We start from the raw sequence: 22,223 nt of genomic DNA, 5'->3' as shown, positions 1-22,223 counted from the left end.
ACCAGCATGGAAGGAGATCAAATAACCAGTGTGGGAGAGACAAGTGATAAAAGAGACAGCCCAAGGCCCAAATATGAAGGGAGTTCAATTCCTCCACTCATTTACTCAGTCAGTCAGCAAATATCTACTGAGCACCTACTATTGTTAGGCACTATTTCAAACATGAGATAAAAAGATGTACAAGATAGTCACAACCCCAGTGCTGGGAATTTTGGCATTTGTCCTAAGAGAAATGTGAAGGGTTGTAAGCAGAGAACCATCATGATGAATTTGTTTCAAATATCTGTATTCTTAGAGAGTGGACAGAGTACTCCAGGGAGGGAGATGAGAACCAGGAGACTCCTGGAGCAGTCCATGTAAGAAACAATTATGGCTTGGATTTTAGTGGTAACAGTGGAAATGGATAAGAATAGATGGAAGTGAGAGAAAGAGGGGAGTCTAGGATGTAGTCATAAAGATCTGAAATACTGGGGATGGAGTATGTTTGCTGGAGACCATGCACTGGATTTTGTACATTTAAAAATTACTAATTTGTATCATCTATTGCTTAGAAAGCTTATTAACGGTTTCACCTCCAGAAGTCACATCTAGAGAACTGTGTTTTTAACTAGTGCCTCTGGTGATTCTGGCCCACTGAATTATCACCTAAGTAAACCCAAGAAATTAGCCTCACTAAAGTCTTAAGGAACTGATAGGACTGTGTGTGCAGGAAGTAGATCTGGGTAGTGATTGAGAGCAGGGGCTCTAAACTCAGACTATCGCAGTTTGAATTCTGGTCCTAATAACTGTATGGCCTAGGGGAGTTTCCCCATCTATGAAACAGGAAATTAACAACATATACCTCCCAGGCCATTGTGATCCATGTAAAGCACTTAGCAGGATGCCTAGTATACAGTAAGTGATAAAAAAATTCTTAACTATTGAATTATTATATCCAAATAACTGCACCTTTCAAAACAAACAAAAACTTGGTGTTGGTGAGATACGAAGAGTGACTTCACTTACCTTGCTGGGCAGTCCCGGATGTTACAGGGCTGAAACCCAGCCAGTGGCTTCTGGAGGTGATCACACAAGGCCTCACTCACTTCCTGCCCATTGGCCATCACACACTGGGGTCTCTGAATACGGGTTCCCAAATGACCACAGGTGGCAGAACAATGTGACCAGTTACCAGGCTCCCAAAAAGGCTCTGCAGAAAGAAAACAAAATATCATGACAGCCCCAAAAGGGAAATGATGATGAGCTGGAGAGGACACAGCCAAAAACCACCATGAGATGTTTTTCGGTTCTTTAAGTCTGGTTCTTTAAGTAGCATATGGAGAGAAAGCCATCTCATAGTGCAAGGGAGTCCTCTAAATCTTATTTTCCCTCAACTAATTTACTGTAATAACTGGTGAGAATGGCGGCCAGAATGGGGTCCTTGGATCACAGCCTGGAGAGGGACTATCATCAGCCAGTTGGGTCTGCCAGAAAAATCCCAGAGAGAGAGAAGGCACTCTCAGCAGTGGGCTGCCTCCTCAGCATTCTCTAACCACAGCCAACAGGACAAGACAGGAGGGCCTCTCTAGGGGACGCCCTAATGGGTTCAATTTCTCAAAAGTGGATCAGGCAGAGAAACGAAAGATGATTTAGCAGGAGGAACAGGGACTAGGGATTAAGCAGTAAGGTTAAAGATGCATTTGAGTTCTGTTCTTATTTTTCCATTAATGCTTAATCTAAACTTCAGATTGATTCTGTAACTGCATAAACAATTTGTCACAGAGACATCTGAAGAGATAAACATAGAAGTTTCCTTTATAAGAGTAGAAGCTGACCACCTCCAGTAATCCCAGCTTTTTAAAAATTTTAGTCCCTATTCCAAACAGCCTTTCCCTTCCCTGCTGACACTCAGCAAAAGATGAGGTAGGACATGATGATGATGGATTTGTGTGTGATCACAGAAGGTGCCAGATTTTCCTGTAATAATTGCAAGTAATTGATAGCTACCAGCTGTGTCCACAGGCTCTCTCACATAGCCTGTGTCCACAGGCTCTCTCACATCTCTCTCACTTGTTTTCAAGTTTTTCCTTCTAATTTTTGAAGTTCGTTTTAAATTGCACATGGCAACATTTGCAAAGCAAAAATGTAAAATATATTTTTAGTTGGACACTCAGGATTACAGTTTATTTAAAAATAATTTTTTCAAAGTAGATACGTTTACTGAGAACCTCCCAGGTGACAGGTACTGAGTTAGACACTTTATAATCAATTTTTCATTTAATTTTCAAGATCATCTTGTGAAGTTGATATTTTTATTTGCAGAGGCAGAAACTGAATGAAACGAAGTAACTTGCCCAAGGTCTGTCACTTGTTTGCTAGACTGGATCCCAAGTATGTCTGACTGTTACGCCACATTTCACAAAGATACCTTGGCAGTTCAAGGCAGGACATGTGCATTTCTTTTAAAATGTGTGTTTTTTTTATTGAGGTATAATTCATATACAATAAAGTGATCAGATCTTAGGTGTGCAGTTTTACAAGGTTTCACAATTGTAAGCACTTATATAATCATGATCCAAAGCAAGGTATGTAATATTTTCATCATCCCCCTCTTGCCTCTTTCCAACCAATTGCTCTCCCCTCTTAGGCAGCAACTCGTCCACTTCTATCTATACATTAGTTTTACTTACTCTTGAACTTCACATAATATGTACTCTTGTGTATTTGGTTTTATTTTTTTCTTTTTGTTTTTTTGAGATGGAGTCTCACCCGGTCACCCAGGCTAGAGTGCAGTGCCGTGATCTCGGCTCAGTGAGCCTCTGCCTCTCCAGGTTCAAGCGATTCTCCTGCCTCAGCCTCCTGAGAAGCTGGAATTACAGGTATGCACCACTGCGCCCGGCTAATTTTTGTATTTTCAGTAGAGATAGGGTTTCATCATGTTAGCCAGGATGGTCTCAAATCCCTGACCTCGTGACCCACTGGCTTCGACCTCCCAAAGTGCTGGGATTACAGGTGTGAGCCACCACGCCCAGCCTTTGGTTTCTTACATTGCTTAGCATAATGTTTTTGAGACTCACTTATATCATTGTGCATGTCAGTAGTTCATTTCATTTTTTTCTATTGCTGAATAATGTTCCCATTGTATAAATACACCATAGTTTTTAATCTATTCTCTTGTCAATGACTATTATCAATAAGTTGAACACTCTTGAACAGAGCTTTTTGTGAACACTTTTTTTACCAGGTAAATACCTGTGAGTGAAACTGCTAGGTTGAGGGTAGGTGCGTGCTTAACTTTTTTAGGAGCTTTTTCCAAGGTGGTCTAAACATTTTACACACTAAGCAATGCATGAGAGTTTCAGTTGCTTCACATTCTTGCCAATTAATTTGGCATTGTCAGTCTTTTTGTTTTTAGCTACTCTGCTGGGTATGAAATTGTATGTCACTAAGGTTTTAATTTCCATTTCCCTGATGCCATCTATATATCATCTTTTGTGAAGTGCCTGTTCAAGCCTGTTGCCCACTGTGTGTGTGTGTGTAGGGGGTGGGGGTGAGGGATATTCATTGTTAACTTGTAGAAGTTCTTTATATATTCTAGATATAAGTTCTTCAGACATATGTTCTGCCAATATTTTTCCCAGTTTATGGCTTATGTATTCATTATTCTTACTGGTGTCTTTGATAAGCAGATCTTTAAAATTTTGATGTAGTCAGTCCAATTTGATAATTTTTTTTTGTTTTCTACTTAGTGCTTTTTGACACAAATGCATTTGAAAAGCAGATCATGCCATATCACTCCCATATAAGACTCCTCAATGACCTCCCATGGTTTAGGAGTAAACTCTTGAGTCTTTACCTTGGACCTCAAAGCTCTGAACGATTTGGTCCTCAGCCACTCTCCAACCTCATCTCATATCCCTCTCCCTCTCCCTCAACTGTATCCTAGTCACATGAATCTTACTGCCATTCTGAGGCCACATTAACCTTATTCCAATTTTATGGTCTTTGCTTCTTTCTTATTTTTCTGCACAAATGGTTTCACCTCATCCTTTAGGCATGGGCTCAAATATAACCTCTTAGAAGGCCCATCCTGATTGTCTTCACTAAAGTGGCTTCCTCCCTTCACTGTGTATCTCATAGCCCTTACCACTGAGAAATATCTTAAATATTTATTTGTTTACTGGTTTCTTATGCATCCCTCCTACTGGAATGTCAAGACCACAAACATTACCCTGTTCAACACTAGGACAGGGTATGTGAAATATTAGCCATGCAACCAATATTCGTTGAATTAATAAAGGAGTCTCTGAAATGCTAAGCTTAGGATCCTTTGAAGGGCTGGGACATTCCACAATGTGTATGTGTGTGGTTGTATATTTGGGCATATGTTTGTGTGTGTGCGTGTAGGAGGTGGCAGAACAATGCAGGTAGTTCCAATAAACCAAGAGTTTGACTATTCCAAAGGCTTCACCTTCACCAATAGCTTCAGCCTCACACATATCCTTTTTGTTTTTCATTAATTTATTTTAGGCAGTTCTTTTGATCTTCATGTCCATGCCACATGCAACACACCATGGTTTCTCTGACTGGAATTTCCTCCTTCCTCTTCCCAGAGCAAACATCATGACCTACATGAAAACTCAGTTGTCTTCTCTAGAGAGAGGTAGGGCCCCTTCCTCGGCGCTACCATTGTACTTTGGTCATCTTTTTATTATGGAACCTGTCACAGTGCTTTACAGTATCTGTTAACGTGACTGCCTCCCTCTTCAGACTGTGAGCTTCTCAAGGAGGAGGTCATCTCTGCATCCCCAGACCTGGGAAGAGTAAGCACTGGGAAAACATTTGTTGAAAGTCCAATGAATGGATATTTGGGTATACAACAATGTTAGTAGTATGTCTAAAAGAGGAGAAGAAATATACAAATACCATAAGAGAATGATGTCATAAGTAACGTGATGGATTGCTGACTGGCAGCTCAACACTGTTTTCCCCTTCTGTGCTCTCTCTTGCATCTCAGGAAGTGAAAGCCTAGAAACTACATGTCTTAAAATCCCTACCTGTAGTTACATTCTGCATTACACACTATGCAAATGAGAGGCACTGCTCAAGATTTAAAAGGTGAAAATGACATGGCCATTATTGTTCCTGTATAATAGACAGAGTACAACATGAGGTTTAAAAGGAGTTTCTTTGTGGCCAGGCGCAGTGGCTCACACCTATAATCCCAGCACTTTGGGAGGCTGACGCAGGCGGATCATGAGGTCAGGAGATTGAGATCATCCTGGCTAACACCGTGAAATCCTGTCTTCACTAAAAGTACAAAAAATTAGCTGGGTGTGGTGGCAGGCACCTGTAGTCCCAGGTACTTGGGAGGCTGAGGCAGGAGAATAGCGTGAACCCGGGAGGTGGAGCTTGCGGTGAGCCGAGATTGTGCTACTGGACTCTAGCCTGGGTGACAGAGCGAGATTCCGTCTCAAAAAAAAAAAAAAAAAGGAGTTTCTTTGTGTCCTGCGATTTACCCATATTTGAGCTACAAAGAGTTGAGATGATCAGTAACGGCTTCCTGTGATTCTAGCATTTCTGATTTTCTTAACTCTACCTTGATCCCTTGGCCTTCTGCAGAGTTTTACAAGCTTGTAATACTTAGATTAGGTTCTCCTGATTAAGCACTGATGCATAACAAAGTTGGTGTGTATGGAAAACTATGTCTTGAAAAAAGAACAATGAAAAAATCAATTCCAATACTCATAGCAGACTATTAATATCTATTAATATTTACCAAATTGGCAATAGTGTTGAAACTGGAAATCAATATCTATATTGTCACAAATAATGGTACACATTTGAGATACGAGCTCTGTGGGCTTCCTCAGGAGTGGATTTTTCTAAAAAGTGTTTCAATATGGAAAGAATAAGTTGAACCACCAAAGACTGAGGGTCAAGAGAAAGGCTGGCCAATTGCCTAGAAATAATTTTACATATTGCAAAGTGAAAAACACAGATGGTCTTTTAGCTAAATCCTTTTCCTTACACATGCCTCACACATAGCAAATCTGAAAAGGTCAAAATCCCAGACCTTGAGGCAGGGGTTCTCCTGTTGGGTCATTGCTGTTGGTTCTAGTGTTGGTTGCCTGGAGAACGTACTTTTTATGTCCTTGGGGAAATACGATTTTACTCTCTGGCCATCTTCGTTCTGAGAAGAAAAAAAAGTAGCACTTTTTACCAGTTAGGCATTGTCTAATTATTGGTCCAGCTTGGGTGTTCTTAAAGACAGCTACTAGGAAATGAGTCCTCTATAATAATACTGTGCTCCTGGATACTCAAGCTCATGATCACAGGTCTGGAAGGTGTGTGTGAGTATGGATGTGTGGGGTGTTATAGGAGTTTAGTTAGAGTTACTCACTGTGCTAGCATATGGCATCTCTGCATGTTTCCAGGGTTTCTAGCCTAAATTGCAAGATGAAAAAAATGTATTCAACAGAATTCCAAAAGGGACTGGAGGAAGCAGATTGGTTGGATAGAGCTTTGCCTCTCCAAGAGGAATGCTGGGAGCAAGAGAATGGGCATTGTTCCCTAGGCTTGCATGGTGAGGAGTATGGGCTTTTAGGAAGGTTGTGAAGCTTGCGCATAAGAGCAGAAGATGGTGGAGGAATGCTGTGATTTGATCCCTCCATCAAGTTACCAAAGTCATGAGCTGCTTGGTTTGAGGGGATTCCTGCAAGAAGAAGTATGCCAGGTAGGAGTGAGACAAGCATGCAGATTCATGAGTGGAAATGGGCAGAAGAAAGAAACAAGGCTGGGGTTTCTCAGGGAGCACGGAGAAATCATTCAAGAACCAGACAGGGTTAGCCTAGCCAATCTGTTGCAACTCTTCCATTCCAAGATTTTAGAAGATCACAGAGGCTTTTTGGAAAGAGCCACATGGTGGCACACCACTGCCTTTGTCAGTACTAAGAGTCCATGAAGGGTAGCAGGAAGAGCACCAAAAGAGCAGACTACATATTTGGGCATTAGTCCAAACTCTTTATGATCCCAAGGTTCCTCATAAATATAATGAGATTAAAAAATACCACCCACAACACTGTGCTATCATAAGTATCACAAGAATTAATGTGCATCAAAATGCTTTGTGCATGACATCTATTCCAACTCCCTGTATTGGCACCCCCCATCTCTTTATATCTCTGGGCTCCTCTAACTGCCCACAAGGAAAGCTATGGAGAAATCTCTTTCATGTTTTCTCCTCTTGGTTTAGCAATGGATTCTATACTCTAATACCAATTCTGCCAACGGTTCAATTTCATTCCTTCATAAAACCATTACTTAACACTAACATCTGGCTGGGTGCGGTGGCTCACGCCTGTAACCCCAGCACTTTGGGAGGCCGAGGCAGGCAGATCACAAGGTCAAGATATTGAGACCATCCTGGCCAACATGGTGAAATCCCATCTCTACTAAAAACACAAAAATTAGCTGGGCATGGTGGTGTGTGCCTGTAGTCCCAGCTACTCTGGAGGCTGAGGCAGGAGAATCACTTGAACCCAGGAGGCAGAGGTTGCAGTGAGCCAAGATTGTGCCACTGCACTCCAGCCTGGCGACAGAGCGAGACTCCATTTAAAAAAAAAAATCACACACACACACAAAACACTAACATCTGTGTTAGGTGCTGGGGATACGGGGTGGTAAAATAGGGTGTTAGAATTTAGTGCTCGTTTTTAAGCAGGCAGTGGTAGCAACGGTTAAAACCATCTGATGTCTATCTTGTTCACTCCTCAACTCCAAAATCAACAAAAGCGGGGCCTACTTTGTGCATATTATAGGAGGCAGTTAAGGAGCAATAAGAATTTGACACTTACCCAGCAAGTGGAGTACAGATGTTGCCACTGCCTTTCCAAGAGCATTGGTGGCTGTGCAGACATAGGTTCCTTCATTTTCAAGGGAAACATTCTGCAACAATAGGGATCCATTGAAAAGCAAGGAAACATTGCCACTCAGAGATCCTCCTCTCTTCAACCAAGTTATATTAGGCTGAGGGACACCTTTGGAACAAAAACAAATATAACAAAGGCAATTCCTTTAAGAACAGGGCCACAGAACCACTTGACAAATACCATTCACTGTTTTGACCATAAGTCAGCATATGGGTTTAATTATATATAATAGGAAAAATGGCTATTTCTATTTCTATAGCTACTCTATGGCAGGTGGAGGATCCTCTTAAAGCAAAGAGCTTCGGTCTACGGAGCATGTGACTGGTTTACACATGTAAGTTATGGAATGGAAGCCAAGGAGAGTGAGATTGCTCTGTATTGGGAAGGGAGAGAATTTTGAAGGTGGGTAGGGTAGTGGGAGTGTGGTTGGAACGAAGGAGTTGGTGAAGCTGGAGGAATGTGGAGGCAGAGACAGAGTGAGAAATTCCCAAGGGTTGGTTGTCACAAGGAAGTCTTTGGAAAACATAAATATCTCCTAGAGGTCTTTAAGTTGTTTGCTGTTCATATGCAATGAAACATTCCTCCCTCAGGAAGAATATATAACATCCAGGGAAACAGAGTTCATTAATTCTTTGTAAAAGAGGATAACTTCAAGGAGCAAAAGTAAGTGCTGAGTTTCAATTCTGGGTCAATGCAGTGAGATGCAGGGACTGTAAGCAACCTTGCAGGAGCCTGGACACAGACGGGAACATGAGGAATTGAAAGAACTTCTTTTCCCAAGTCTTAAGAAGTCTTAGCATTTTGCTGGGCTGTGGAATTTAAGATTCAGAGGAACTGAGAAATTTCATTTGGTTCTTCTTCTTTCTTTCTTTCTTTTTTTTTTTTGAGATGGAGGCTCCCTCTGTCACCTAGGCTAGAATGCAGTGGCACAATCTTGGCTCACTGCAACCTCCTGGGCTCAAGCGACCCTCTCTTCCTCAACCTCCAAGTAGCTGGGACTACAGGTGCAAGCCATCACACCCAGCTAGTTTCTGTAATTTTTGTAAAGACAGGATTTCACCATATTCCCCAGGGTGGTCTCGAACTCCTGTGCTCAAGCGATCCCCCACCTCAGCCTCCCACTGCACCTGACTTCATCTGGTTCTTAAGAGCTGGAATAGCTTCAGATGATGCCAAGATTGCTCTGGACAACTGTTTTGGGGGATGTTTTCTCCTCTTGCAGTGCTCTGGCTAGTGAGAATGGAGAAGAAATGGCATGGTTTTCTGACTTAAAAAAAAAAGATGCCACCACTATTGTCATGACATGTGCAACATACCTTACAGTAGGCAAAACGCATGCTCCATGAACATGGTGACACTTGAATTCTCAGAGTTATTCCTATTTCTTGGGAGGCAGTCATTGCCAGCTGTATCTCACAATTGAGGAACCTGGTAAGCCTTTTGACTTCAGGTCCAGTTCTGTCCATTACATCAAGCTGAATATTCAAGTCTCTTAAGGAAGTCATTGTGTGGCTTTAGAGGAAACTGATGATCTAGAAATGCTTAAATTTACTTGTAGAAACCCAAGACTGATATTGGCACTGAGGTATTGCCTGAAAACTCAAGGTGAAAAAAACACTAAATTTCTATTCAAAGAGGAGGTGGAAATGCATAGGGGAAAGAGCACTATCTTGGCTGGGTTGAGGTGAGGCTTTGTTCTCATTCTCAATAGTTATTAGTTCCGTAGCCCTGGACAAAGCACTTTAGATTTCAACTGTGGCATCTGTGAAAGGAATCTGAAAGAAGAGTAGGAACTTCATTATGTTCAGATATACTATTTGAAGTTTTAAAAATTGGAGACTGAGATGGTTGCCCTTGGGACTTTTTGTCCTTAATCCTGTGGCTTTGTATGATTCAAGTATGGTAGGCAGAATTCTAAAGACATTGCCGCAAGATTATCATCCTTTGGTTACTCAATAAATATCAATCTAGGCACTGGTGTGAAGGGAATTTGCAGATGTAATTAAGGTTACTAATCAGCCAGCCACAAAATGGGGAGATATCTGGGTGGGCCCATTGTAATTCTGTAAGTCCTTAAAATCAGAAGAGAAGGATAGAAGCTATCAGGGACATATGGAGAAAGAGAAAATAGGAGAGATGAGGCAGAGGAGGAATTCAGAGAGATTCAAAGTGTGAGAGCAACATGACCCACCACTGCTAGTTTTAAAGATAAAATGTTCCTGAGCTGGGGCGTGCAGGTGGCCTCTAAAAGCTGAGAGTGGCCTTCAGCTGACAGCTATCAAGCAAATGGGGACTTCAGTTCTAAAATAATAAGGGATTCAGCCAATAACCTGTAGAAGCTTGGAAGCAGATTTATTCCCAGAGCCTCCAGAAAGGAATGCAGCCATGCAACCACCTTGGTCTTGGCCTTAGATACTCTAAGTGGAACACTGAGTTCAGCTATTCTGTGCCAAGATGACCTACACTACATCGGTGAGATGATATATGGGTATTGTTTTAAGTCTCTAAGTTTGTGTTAATTTGTTACAGCAGCAATAGAAAACTAATACACTGAGAGATTTGTTTTAAATTTTGTTATAAAAACTAGGCTGGCCCTAAATAGCAGAAGGGATGCTAATCACATGTGCATATATCTTTTTTAGTATTTTCTTCTACACATATATGCATACAGAAAGTTTAAGCTTTCGAAAGGTCACAGCTATTAAACATTGGATCTGAGATTTATACCAGTAAAATTTGATTCAGAACCTTTCTTAACCACAATATAGGTAGATGTTATACATTTCTTAATATATTTATTCCTATGCACATTATAGTTTTTTGTTGTTGCAGTAAACAAGATTTTTAAAAATGTATTTTGTAGTTGTTTATTGCCAACACTTAGGAAAGCTATACACATCTGCATATTTACCTTGTTTCTAGTCATCTTACTGAACTTTATTATTATTTTGAATAGTTTTTCTAATTGATTTTCTTATCTTTTTTAAGGTAAATAATTATATCATTTGCACATAATGACAATTTCCTCTTCCATTCCAATATGTATACTTCTGATTTCTTTTTCTTGTCTTATTGTATTAGTAAGTGTCTCCAGAACGATGCTGAATAATAACCACTATAGCAGGTATGTAAGACTGAATATTTGTGTCCCTCCCCACCCCCATCTTGATCTTGGACCTCCTTCAACATGAAAAGCTTAATCTTGGACTTCCCATCCTCCAGAACTGTGAGAAATAAATTTTCTGTTGTTTATAAGCCACTCAGTCTGTAGCATTTTTCTTATAGCAGCCCCAGTGGTCTAAGACAGCAGGTATATTTGTCTTGTTTCCAACTTTAATGGAAATATTACTAATGTTTCTTTCTTATGCATGATACTTTTTTTTGGTACACAAATTTCCTTCTATTTCTAGCCTACAAGAAAATTCTTTGAGGTTAACATTTAATTTGCTTATTTTAAAGTAAATCATTTAAAGCTATTAATTTTATTCTGAGTACAGCTTTGGCTATGTATCTTATGTTTTGCAATGCAATACAACTATTGCCATTATTTCATTCACTTGAAAAATGTGTATTTGAGTGCTTATTCTATATGAGACTCTGTGGCAATGCTAAGGATATAATGATGAACTAAGTTCCTCACGGACCTTAATCTAGAGTGGGCCCATGCATCAAAAAAGCCAACTGCAATACAAAGAGATAAGAGGATAAGTGCATGCAATAAAGGTAAAATACTGGATGCCACTGGAGCACAGAAGCTGTACCTCATGTAGACTGGAGAGAAAAATAGGGAAGATATCTGCAAGGAGGAACATATTGTGCAGATGTGGGAAAGTATGGGAACAGGAGCAGAAGTCAGACTTTTCATGGTATAGTGTCTTGTTTTTTGATTGAATGTATTATCTGCATCACCTATCCCCAACTTATAAAAAGTTAATAATAGAGCCCAGAAACATGTCTCTGATTTAACTTCTTGTTAAATTTTCTCTTGGGGTCTCTTTTAGCTCTAAGATATCTGTGAGATCAATTCATTCATTCATCCATCTACTCTTTCGTATATTATTTAATTCACTCTTATTATTCGCTCTCTTTTATAGCATTATTACTGCATTAATCTCAGTTCTCCTCAGTAGATCATGAGTACAGGCCTGGCAAAGATTAGATGTGTGAATGTTTGTTGAATGCATAAATGAATAAACTAGGGAATGCATTTACTAGAAGAAAACCGTATTCTATCCCAAAGATACATCAGCATGACTTTTTTGGTTACTCGTGCCAATGCTCTCTTCCAAGTAGCAAAGATAATAAAGCGCTGACTGTATGGCAAAATCCTCAGAAACTCAGATACTATTATTTTGGAATCTATGGTAATTTACAGAAGGGTTATATTAGTTAGAAAGAGAAAAAATCTTACTTCACTGGCCTCCACAACATATACACAATTGTTAATATGAGTATAAATCAATATTTATAAATTAAAGTGGTTTCCTTTAAGGCCCTAAGTAATTCTCGCTTAAATGACTGAACATTTTTAAAAGCCATTCATAGACTTGAAAGCATTTTACAATTCAGGGATGTTTATTAATTCAGACTTGCCTCTTACAATTAGTCCAAATTAATGAGTGAGGTTTTCTCAAGACATAAAGCCTCTTACAGTGAAAGACCCTAAACAATTTCAAATACATTGGCTTATTCATTATTCCTCCTCGGTAAGAAGCTTGTAAGCGGTGTTGTCAATTCTACATTGAAACAAGGTTTACCAGAGGCCTTCAGCCAGGTTAAACAAGCTGTGTGGAGATCTCCAGGGAGAGCATTTCCGGCAGAGGGAACAGCAAGCACCTTGGCCCTGAAGCAGGGTTCTTAACCTGGGGACCGTGAGCCTCACGTGGATCCATAGATAGGATTCAGGAGTCAGTGACCTTTTCATCAACTCTAGCTGAAATGTAGCACTTCTATCGATTATGAATGTAAGTCACAGACTAAGGTAGCAGTGTCTTTAACTCTCTCAACAATGGAAGTCACAGATATTTTCGTATCACATTACAAGTGTGACCAGATCTCTCAAAATATTTTTTTATGCCAACACTACTTCAAAAATATGGTAACTATTGTACCTAATGCTAGATTTTTAATATGATGCATTAATAATGAAGTAAATACATTATTCGATCACATATTTGGCTTATTAATATTTTGATACCTATATTTTGATTATAATTGGTTTTCTTTAAATGCAGTATATTTTGTTTTATACTTTTGAAAATATTATTTCAGAAGTAGTACCACAGGCTTCATCAGACTGGTCCAGGACACATTCCTCCAATTTTGGAGGAAAATAAAAGAGCATATGGCTGCAGGAATGTGAGCCAGGGAGAGAACAGTAGGTGACAAGGTCAGAGAAGTGGCAGGTGGGGCTCAGGTCATAGAGCTCAGGCAGCCTGATAGGTCATTGTAAGGCTTTGGTTTCTATTCCACAGGTTTTGAAGAATGGGATGAGCTGACTTGTGTTTCTAAAGGACTGCTTTGACGGCTGTGTTGATTGCAGGCGGCAAGGGCAGAGGCAGGGAGATCAGTGAGGAACCTGTCAAAATAATCCAGCCTAGAGATGATGGTGACTTGGACCAGTGTAGTAGCAATGAAGGTGGTAAGAAATGATCAGATTCTGGGCCTACTGTGAAGGTAGAGCAGACAAAATTTGATGGGGTTGGGGCAGTGTGAGAGAGGAAAGCAAGTCAAAAATGACTCCAGGATTTGTAGCTCAAGCAAATTAAATAACTGCATTGTCATTCACTGAGATGAGGGACACTATGAGAGACGCCAGTTTGGGAGCAGAACTCAGGAGAGCAGTTTTGGACATGTTAGTTTTGAAATAACTATTACATATCCATGGAGAGATGCTGAGCAGGCATGTGGATATGTTAATCTAGAGCTTAGGGAAAAGGTCTGTGCTGAAAATATAAATTTAACAGTTTCCAGCATATAGATGTCATATTTGAGTCCTTGTGCATGTATGGGATCAATAGGGAGAGAGTATACATAGAGAAGAAAAAACGTCTGAGGACTAAGGCCTGGGGTAGTTCAACTTAGAGATCAGGGACAAGAGGTGGCACAAAGGAAGCTACAAAGGAACAGACACTACGGTAGGTAGAAAACAGAGTGGTTTCCTAGAAGCAGAGAAGGAGGGAGTAATAATTGTCCAATGCTATTGTAGTCAAATGAGCAAGTAAGGTAAGGCCTAAGAACTCACCACGGGGCCTGGTGTGGTGGCTCACACCTGTAATCTCAGCAGTTTGGAAGGCTGAGGCAGGCAGATCACCTGCGGTCAGGAGTTTGAGGCCAGCCTGGGCAACATGGCGAAACCCTGTCTCTACTAAAAATACAAAAAACATTTAGCCGGTCGTGGTGGTGTGCACCTGTAATCCTGGCTTCTCGGGAGGCTGAGGCAGGAGAATCGCTTGAACCTGGGAGGTGGAGGTTGCAGTGAGCCAAGATCACACCACTGTACTCCAGCCTGGGCAACAGAGTGAGAATCTGTCTCAAAAACAAAACAAAAGAAAACAAAAACAAAAACAAAAACAAAACAAAACAAAACAAAACAAAAAAAACACCTGACCACTGAAGTTAGCAATTCACACTTACATGGTAAGCTGTTGGTGACCCTATCCTAACAATAGCTATGAAGGTAATGGTATGGAGAATGTTTGGTTGGAGTGGATTCAAGAGAATGAAGAGAAATGAAATTGAAGACAACAAGCATAAGCTACTCTGGAGGCACTTTGCTATAAATGGAAATCAGGAACTGACACAATAGCTGGAGAGGGAAGTGGAGTCCAGGGCAGGGAATTTAGGGATGGCTTTGCTCACCTGGAATTCTTATCTCATCTCCCTATTTCCACTCTTGCCTTCCTTTTACTCTCTGATTTTTTACAGTCTATTTTCAACACAGTAGCCATAGTGTTTCTTCTAAAAGGTAGCTCAGATCATGACATTCCTTTGCTTAGAATCCTCTAATGGCTTCCATCTCACTTAGAACAAAAAATAAACTGCTTATGATGTCTTATCATCTGCTAACATACATGGTCTTCCCTCAACCCTTGCCCACCAACCACCTCAAAACACAGAAAAAAAACAGAGCCAGAGAGAGATGGATTTTTATTTTTTTTAGTGATGGGGTCTCACTGGGCTGGAGTGCAGTGACTATTCACAGACTTGATCATAGCATACGGAAGCCTCAAACTTCCGGGCTCAAGGGATCCTCCCATCTCAGCCTCCTGAATAGCTGGAATTATAGGTATGCACCATTGTGCCTGGCTAAGGGGTGGATCCTTGATTAAATCATTTAAATTCCTGAATCCAGATGTGTCTAAAATTGTGTCCAGATTGTCTACACTCCAGGACTTTTCAGTTTTATTAGCCAATAGTTTCTCCATTTTTTCTTAAGCCAGTTCGAGGTGGTTCTCTGTTCCCTGTAACCATGGGAGTCTAGACTAAAAACTAAGGTATGAAAATAACCAAGATGGCCAAACAACCATGCCAGCACAAGTTTCTCAGAACAAACTGACAAAGTTACATTCCAAAAGAAAATGTCAGAAATAGGAAGTTTGAAATGAAGAGCATGGGACCACACCAGAGTGCAGGACCAAGTCCTTCTCACTACGCACTGTCCCAGGGGCCATTCCATCTACTTTGGGAAATATAATGATAATTCCTATGCTGAAAACTCCCACATCTACCTATCCAATCTTAATCTCTCCCTTGAATTCAAGACTCCTGGACATCTCCCATTGGCACATCATGTCCCACAGGCGCCTCAAACACTGTAAGTCCCAGAGTGAACTCCAACTCCCTCTCCTACCCCACAGGCCTATTCAGCACCTAGAAGCATCGTTACACGTGTAAACATTTTCAACTAACTGAACAGGCCAGAGGAAATTCAGGCAGATTTCTTCGTACCACTGTTATTTATGGTCTTTCAAAATAACACATTTGCTCTGTTGCAACAGCTATAAAATGTCAGAAATAGTTTAAACTTATTTATCTAACCTTAAAGACAGGCTATTTCCCCCAAGACTTGCAGCTCTGAAATATTCAACATTCTGTTTCCACAATGCTGAAATTGTTTTGGAAGACAAATGTTGTGAAAAAAGTTCAGAGCCGGAGGGGCTGTGAAACATGTGTTGCAAAAAGTTTGCACCTCGGGGGTGTCTTTAAACTAGTCAGTGTTTAAAAACAAATTTCCTTCATCCTTGAAAGGCTCATGAAATATTTCACACTGTAAAATCTCTGACCTATTCAGACTGCCCTGAAATGCTGGATTTTTAAATAAATATATATTACATCTAAATGTTTTTGCTCATCTGTTTGTTTCTTCCAGCTACTCAAAACTCACTCAGAATTCTGCATTACTTTTTCATGTATGACAAATGAAGACTTAAGCTACCATCAGTTACCTCTGGGGATCATGAAGAAATGATGTTGCCAATTTATAAAAGACAAATCAAACACAGGTTAGACAAAAGGAGTCATCACTAATAAATGAAAGAAATAAATAGGAGTTCAAGGGTTCAATGTCAGAGAAAGTATCTCAAAACTGCTAGAATAATGAATGCACTCTTCTTAACTGCAGGGCCAATCTGTGCAGCATAGTAAATTTTGTAAGGAACATTCCTCTTCTGAGTTAACTGCATACCCTTTTGTTCTTTTTGAAAAATGTGTTATGTATGCTTTTTGGATACAATGGACTATCCATCATTGATGCCATATCCAGAACTGTCTCCAAATATAGGGCTATGGCTTTTACTATTTACAGAATTCTTTTGAACAGCTGTTTCAGTACTTTCTTTTCTCTAGTAAACTCATGTTTAGGTTGACATAATCTGTTCCCCAATCAATTTGATTTTTGAGGATTTAGAAATCATCTGGGTCAAAGTATCTATCCCCAACTCCATCATTAAAAGTCCTTCCCTAAAGGTTTTTGAACTGTGTTTTTCTGACATGGAGGAGGGTGTCAACAAGTCCTCTTCCTGGCGTGGTCATCCTGATCTCTCACGTACTCTGGGCTTCTGCTTTGTGTGAGCCTGGGCAGTTCTCTAACTCCACCAGACATATCTCATGAGCACTGCATGGTTCACTGCTGGATACTGTCCTCCAGGGTCTTATTTACAGGCTAGAAAGTGCCAGTGAAAATTATTATATCAAAACCAAAAACTTTCAGTAGTTCCTTGAAGAAGAAGAAAGTTAAGAGTTGGTGCAAATCAAGCATAGTGATACATGCTGGAGCTATGCAAGTGGTGTAAACTACTGATTCCAGTAAAGGGGATAGGAAGAACTCCTAAACAACAGCTCAAAAGGGAGAACCATGGACATTCGTGAGGCCCTTCCTGATAATCAGCAATTCTGGTAATCTGTCAATATAACATTGGGATGTAGATGAACAAATAGCTATTAGCCAGTTGGTATTTGCACCAAAATCTCCAAGTGGGTTCCACTGCTGTCACCAGTAAACCCCAGAGGACTACGTGTGGGCTGCTGGTGTCTTGGGGTGACATCTCAAGACTGTGTTGATTCCCCAGGACTCCATTTCCTCTTTCCTCAAACCACTGACTCTTGCCTTTGGTTCTTCTGAGCTGCACCTCTCACTCTATTTCTAGGGGGTCTTTTCTCCTCAGGAATGGTAGGGAGTAAGAGTCAGTTTTCCTAGCTCTATAACTTTTCCTGTTCTTGGAGGAGAAAAGCACAAAAGCCTTTTCAATTTAGGGGAGTCACTGCTAAGAACAGCTATCCTCCAGCCCGCGAACTGCACCATTCTCCAAACACACCACACTGGCTGTAAGGCTATTTTCTATGTGCTGTTCTCTCCACTGCAGATCAATTGCTATTCCCTTTCACCACCTGGAACATTTCTCCACATTCTTAAAGACCCATCTCAAAATCATTTCCTTGATCCTCTTGGACATTGACAGCTCATTTCCCCTGTGTGAACCTCTGAACACTGAGACATCAATTGTTGGCATGCCTGATTCTACCTTCAGAATGAGCCCAGAGCATGGACCTGGGTTCTACCATTTAGCTCCCACTTCTAGTTCACTCCCAGTTACCCACTCCTGGTTCACTCCTAGTTTGAGTTTACTTGTGATTACTCACTCCTGGTTCACTGCTGGTTTACTCCTGGTTCTAGTTGACCTCTGGTTACCCACTAATTCCTGAGGAAGAGTCTCTCATTTTGAGAGGATATTTGAGATAATTTCCAGGGACCTCTTTGCCCCATTTACTGGCTAAATCAGTGGTTCTTAACCTTGGCTGCACATTAGAATCTTCTGGGGAAACTTTAAAAATCCTTGGTTCTCAGGACATACTACCGATGAATTAAATCAGAATCTCTCAGGGCAGGGCTGGGGAGATGTTGTGGTGTACAGGCCTGACATTAACCATAATAATAAAATGACCTGACTGTAGTATGCATCAGTCATCAAAATGAATAACTGGGTATTGAATTAATAACTAGGGAAAATAAATGAATGAAAAGAAAAAAAACAGGGTTAAGTAAGTTGGGATGTTACTAGAGATTCCAAAATTCTACACAGGTCCTATGGGGCTCTTCCCATAAAGGAGTGTTTTCCTTCCATTAACAAGGTCCTGCATGGTTTTCTCAGACTGTACTCAGAAGCTTGCATGCTTTCTTATTTCTGGGGGTTGAATTCCAACAAAATTCCCTTTCCCTCAGTCCCCACCCTGTATGGGTGCTGTGGGCCTCTGTCTTGCTGTGAAGGCATAGTTAGATCATAGTAGCCGGAATGAAGTAGTGGGTCATTCAGGGGCTTCTGACGGTTCCGTGTTTTATAATGGATGCTGTTCCATGCTGCACAGTTGTCCTATGCTCTCTGCTGCTGCCTGGGGGTCTCAGCACACACAGCCAAAAGCAGAGAGTCCTGGAGGGCAGAGAGCAAGCAAAGGCATTTCTTGTAGTATAAGTAGATTTGAGTGGTATAGGGCATTCAAAATCCTTCACTTTTACTGCTTGGTATGAAAAGCCTCCCAATTGCTATCAAATCTCATGCAGGTTTGGGAAACTCCAGACTAGCCACTCTGGCTCCTGCCCTGACACCAATACGAGGAGCCAAGGGAACACAGGCCAGCCAGGAGGCGCCACTCAGAGACGCATGGAATTGAAGCAACTCATTTCTTTAGAAGCCTGGACTTCAAAAGATCACCGAGGAAAGAGCTTCAGTCCAAGAGCAGAGGAAGATACAAGGCTCCTGCCCTGTGGATTGTGTAGGTGTTTAGTGCACCATCTTACAGGCTCAACAGGACCAAGCCAGGACCATTTTATTAATGTTAAAAACTCAGGGGAGCTAAGTGAGTCTTAATATCAGAAATATGGTAACCAAGAAACAATGGCAAGCCAGGCACTGTGGCTCCCACCTGTAATCTCAGCACTTTGGGAGGCTGAGGTGGGAGGGTTGCTTGAGGCCAGGAGTTCTAAACCAGCCTTGGCAGCACAGTGAGACCTCTGTCTCTACAAGAAAAAAAAATTAAGTCAGGTGTGGTGGTACATGGCTGTAGTCTCAAGGGGCTAAGGCAGGAGGATCGCTTGAGCACAGGAGTTTGAGGCTACAGTGAGCTATGATCATGCCACTGCATGGAAGAAAGGTGCGTGGTTGTCTGGAGGACAGGGAATGGGTGGGCACACAATGTGGAACTACATGATGACAGTACATGGGGCCTATGGGTCAGTCTGTTGTTACTATGTGATAGGGTAAATACTAACATGGGGCTGAGTGTCTGCGGAGTTTTCAGGACAGAGAAATGTACTGGTGGCACTGAAGACAGGGGTGGGGTATAGATGTTGGGGATGAAAGCAGTGTTGTAACAATAGGGCTGGACCACCAAGGCTGTACGTGAATGCTTCAAGACATGGTGTCACTCAAGACATGTAGACCCACAAGCCCAAGCACAAGATTTTTTGCAAGAAGTCTGAAATTTGATAGGTGTTTGAAGAGCCCCTCCTGTTTTTTCATATTGTATATCCAGCTACCTTATTCTAGATTTCTTTCTACTTCTTGATTGTATACAGATCCATGTTTTCACCACATGAGAAATTGATAAAAGATGCAAAGAAAATAATTTTTTTCAAGAAGCACTCAAAATAGAGCTTCAGTGAATCTTTAAAGAGCAGATAATTGTTTTATAAATGAGTCTTTTAAATCTGCTAAATCAATAATCCAAATACAAGTCCAAAGAGAGTCAGGGCAAGAATATTAAGGGTGAGGTGAGGGAGTCCATAGTCACTACCAGACAGTGCATAATTTGCCACATTCTTTCCCACTGCTGCAGTGATGGTAGAAGCATGTGTCAAGGTGGTGAGGCTTCCATCATATGCCTGGCTGAGCACAATGGGCTGACCTTTGGCCTGATACTGGCTGGCATCTTGTGGCCCGCAAGAGGCCAGGCTCCCAGTGTACTCTCCCTAGATCTCATACCATGGGGCAGTCCTCCAGGTGAGGGTGGGCCCTGGAGGTTGAGCCTGTTGCCCACCCCTAAGCTGATGACACCCCATCACCAGGCTGCAGCACTTCCTAGGTTCTGCCTTACGCCTCGCTTTGACAGTTTTCCCTCTGGTCAGACCTCCTGCATGGTGCCTATTCTGCTGTCTCAAACACAGAGTTTCATTCTCTGTCTAGCTCCTTTGGAGTCACACAGAATTGGGTTTAAATCTTGGCATACACACTCATTAGATATACAAACAAAGACAAGTAACTGTGTGTATCTGAGTCTGCTTCCTTATCTGCAAAACAAAGATAATATCCACTTTGTACGCTGTTGAAGCCAACACAAGTTATTATTTTTGATGATGAGCTTTGATGGTTTTCCAACATGTTATTTACTGACATGCTGCCTATTAGCACATACTCCTCAGCTCTTTGCAATATGGCTGCCCTTCATGCATGACTACTTGCCAACACCCTAGCCTCAGGACACCTGTGTCCCATACCCTCAATTAATGACACATCGATTGCTAAATGCCAGATATGTCTGCTCACTCCTGGATAAATCAGATACATGCAATGTCAGTTTAATATCTTGAGTGGCTGGCAGGCTTTTTGGGGTCCAATAATCCAATCAATGACAATTGATGCAATCTAGTTGCATTCAATTTATGGCTTTCTGCAGTTTCTTTCTCCTCTAATTTTTCATCCATATTGAAATACAGATTGGTTCACACCATTACCCTGCTTAAAACGTTTCTTATCTCCTCTCTGCTAATAAAATGAAGTCCATCAGTTTCAGCATGACATTAAAGTCCTTCACATTCTGGTCCACACTTACACTTCCAAACCCACCTCTTCCCACTCCCCTTCACATCCTCTGCTTTAAGTCACACAGATCTGCTTGTGATGTTGCAAGTAAGCAGGGTGCTTTCATGTTTCTATGCTTTTGCATATATGCTGTTTTGATTAAAATGCCCTTCCTTTTCGTTACAAGTAGGCTGGTTGCAATTCATCTTTTTTATAAACCTTTTCTGACTCCTTAGTTAGAAGCCTTAATTAGTCTCTCTTTAATGTGTCTGATACACTTTACAAACACTTCTATTTTTGCATTTATGACATCATATCATAATTCCTTTGTCTACATAGCTGCAGAAACCAGATTGTATTCATCTCTGCATGCTAAGGAACTAGATTGGGCTTAGTAAATGCTTAGTGAATGCTCGTTGAAGGGAAGAAAAGATGGATGGAATTTCCAACCATGATTGGCTGTTTGACTGAATATAGGGTTGACAGGAGGATAGTGGGAAGATTTCTGTATCATAGACAGAGGTAGGAAAAAAGGGGAAGGGGGAGCCTTTTTGAGTAGGGAAAGACATTTTAAACATACATTTTAAGATGACAATTTTAGCTATTTCAAAGATTGCATGAGTTTTTAAAAGAGATAACAGCATAGAAGAGAGGATATATTTCAAAAACCACAGATCAGGGAAAATAAATTCATTTTAATTTAGAATATAGTCAAAAGCACCAAAATGTCCAGTTCATAAAACAAGAGCAAGCAGATAATCTTAGATTTCTTTTTAAGTCTTCTGAAAAGTATATGCAAAAATCGGTGGGTAAATACATTTTTCTGGAGAGAGAGTTTTTTTTTTTTTTTTTTTTTTTTTTTTTTTTTGCCAAAGGGATTTATCACTGAAAGAGGTATATGACTCACTACCATCTAATTCCACCCCATATAATATAAACTAGCAGTTTATAGGGGAAAATAATTGTCAGAGCAATGAGACCATGTTTAGGAATTTAACCACATAATCCTGCTGTACCACAA

General features: G+C 40.9%; 1 protein-coding gene across 1 annotated transcript in view; it reads right to left on the bottom strand.

Moving 5' to 3' along the window:
- ADAMTSL3 (ADAMTS-like 3) overlaps positions 1 to 22,223 on the bottom strand; it is a 289,568-nt gene that overhangs the window by 16,759 nt on the left and 250,586 nt on the right. Inside the window, exons 22-24 of the mRNA XM_011975396.1 lie at positions 7,836 to 8,018; positions 6,056 to 6,172; positions 1,006 to 1,189 (exon numbers count right to left, since the gene is read on the bottom strand). Coding sequence (XP_011830786.1) covers positions 1,006 to 1,189; positions 6,056 to 6,172; positions 7,836 to 8,018 — 484 coding nt within the window. The remainder of the gene's footprint in view (positions 1 to 1,005; positions 1,190 to 6,055; positions 6,173 to 7,835; positions 8,019 to 22,223) is intronic.

Source organism: Mandrillus leucophaeus, unplaced genomic scaffold (assembly GCF_000951045.1).
Source record: "Mandrillus leucophaeus isolate KB7577 unplaced genomic scaffold, Mleu.le_1.0 Scaffold1541, whole genome shotgun sequence".
Classification (NCBI taxonomy): domain Eukaryota; kingdom Metazoa; phylum Chordata; class Mammalia; order Primates; family Cercopithecidae; genus Mandrillus; species Mandrillus leucophaeus.
The sequence above is the reverse complement of the archived record's forward strand: the minus strand, read 5'-3'. Positions and strand labels throughout refer to the sequence as shown.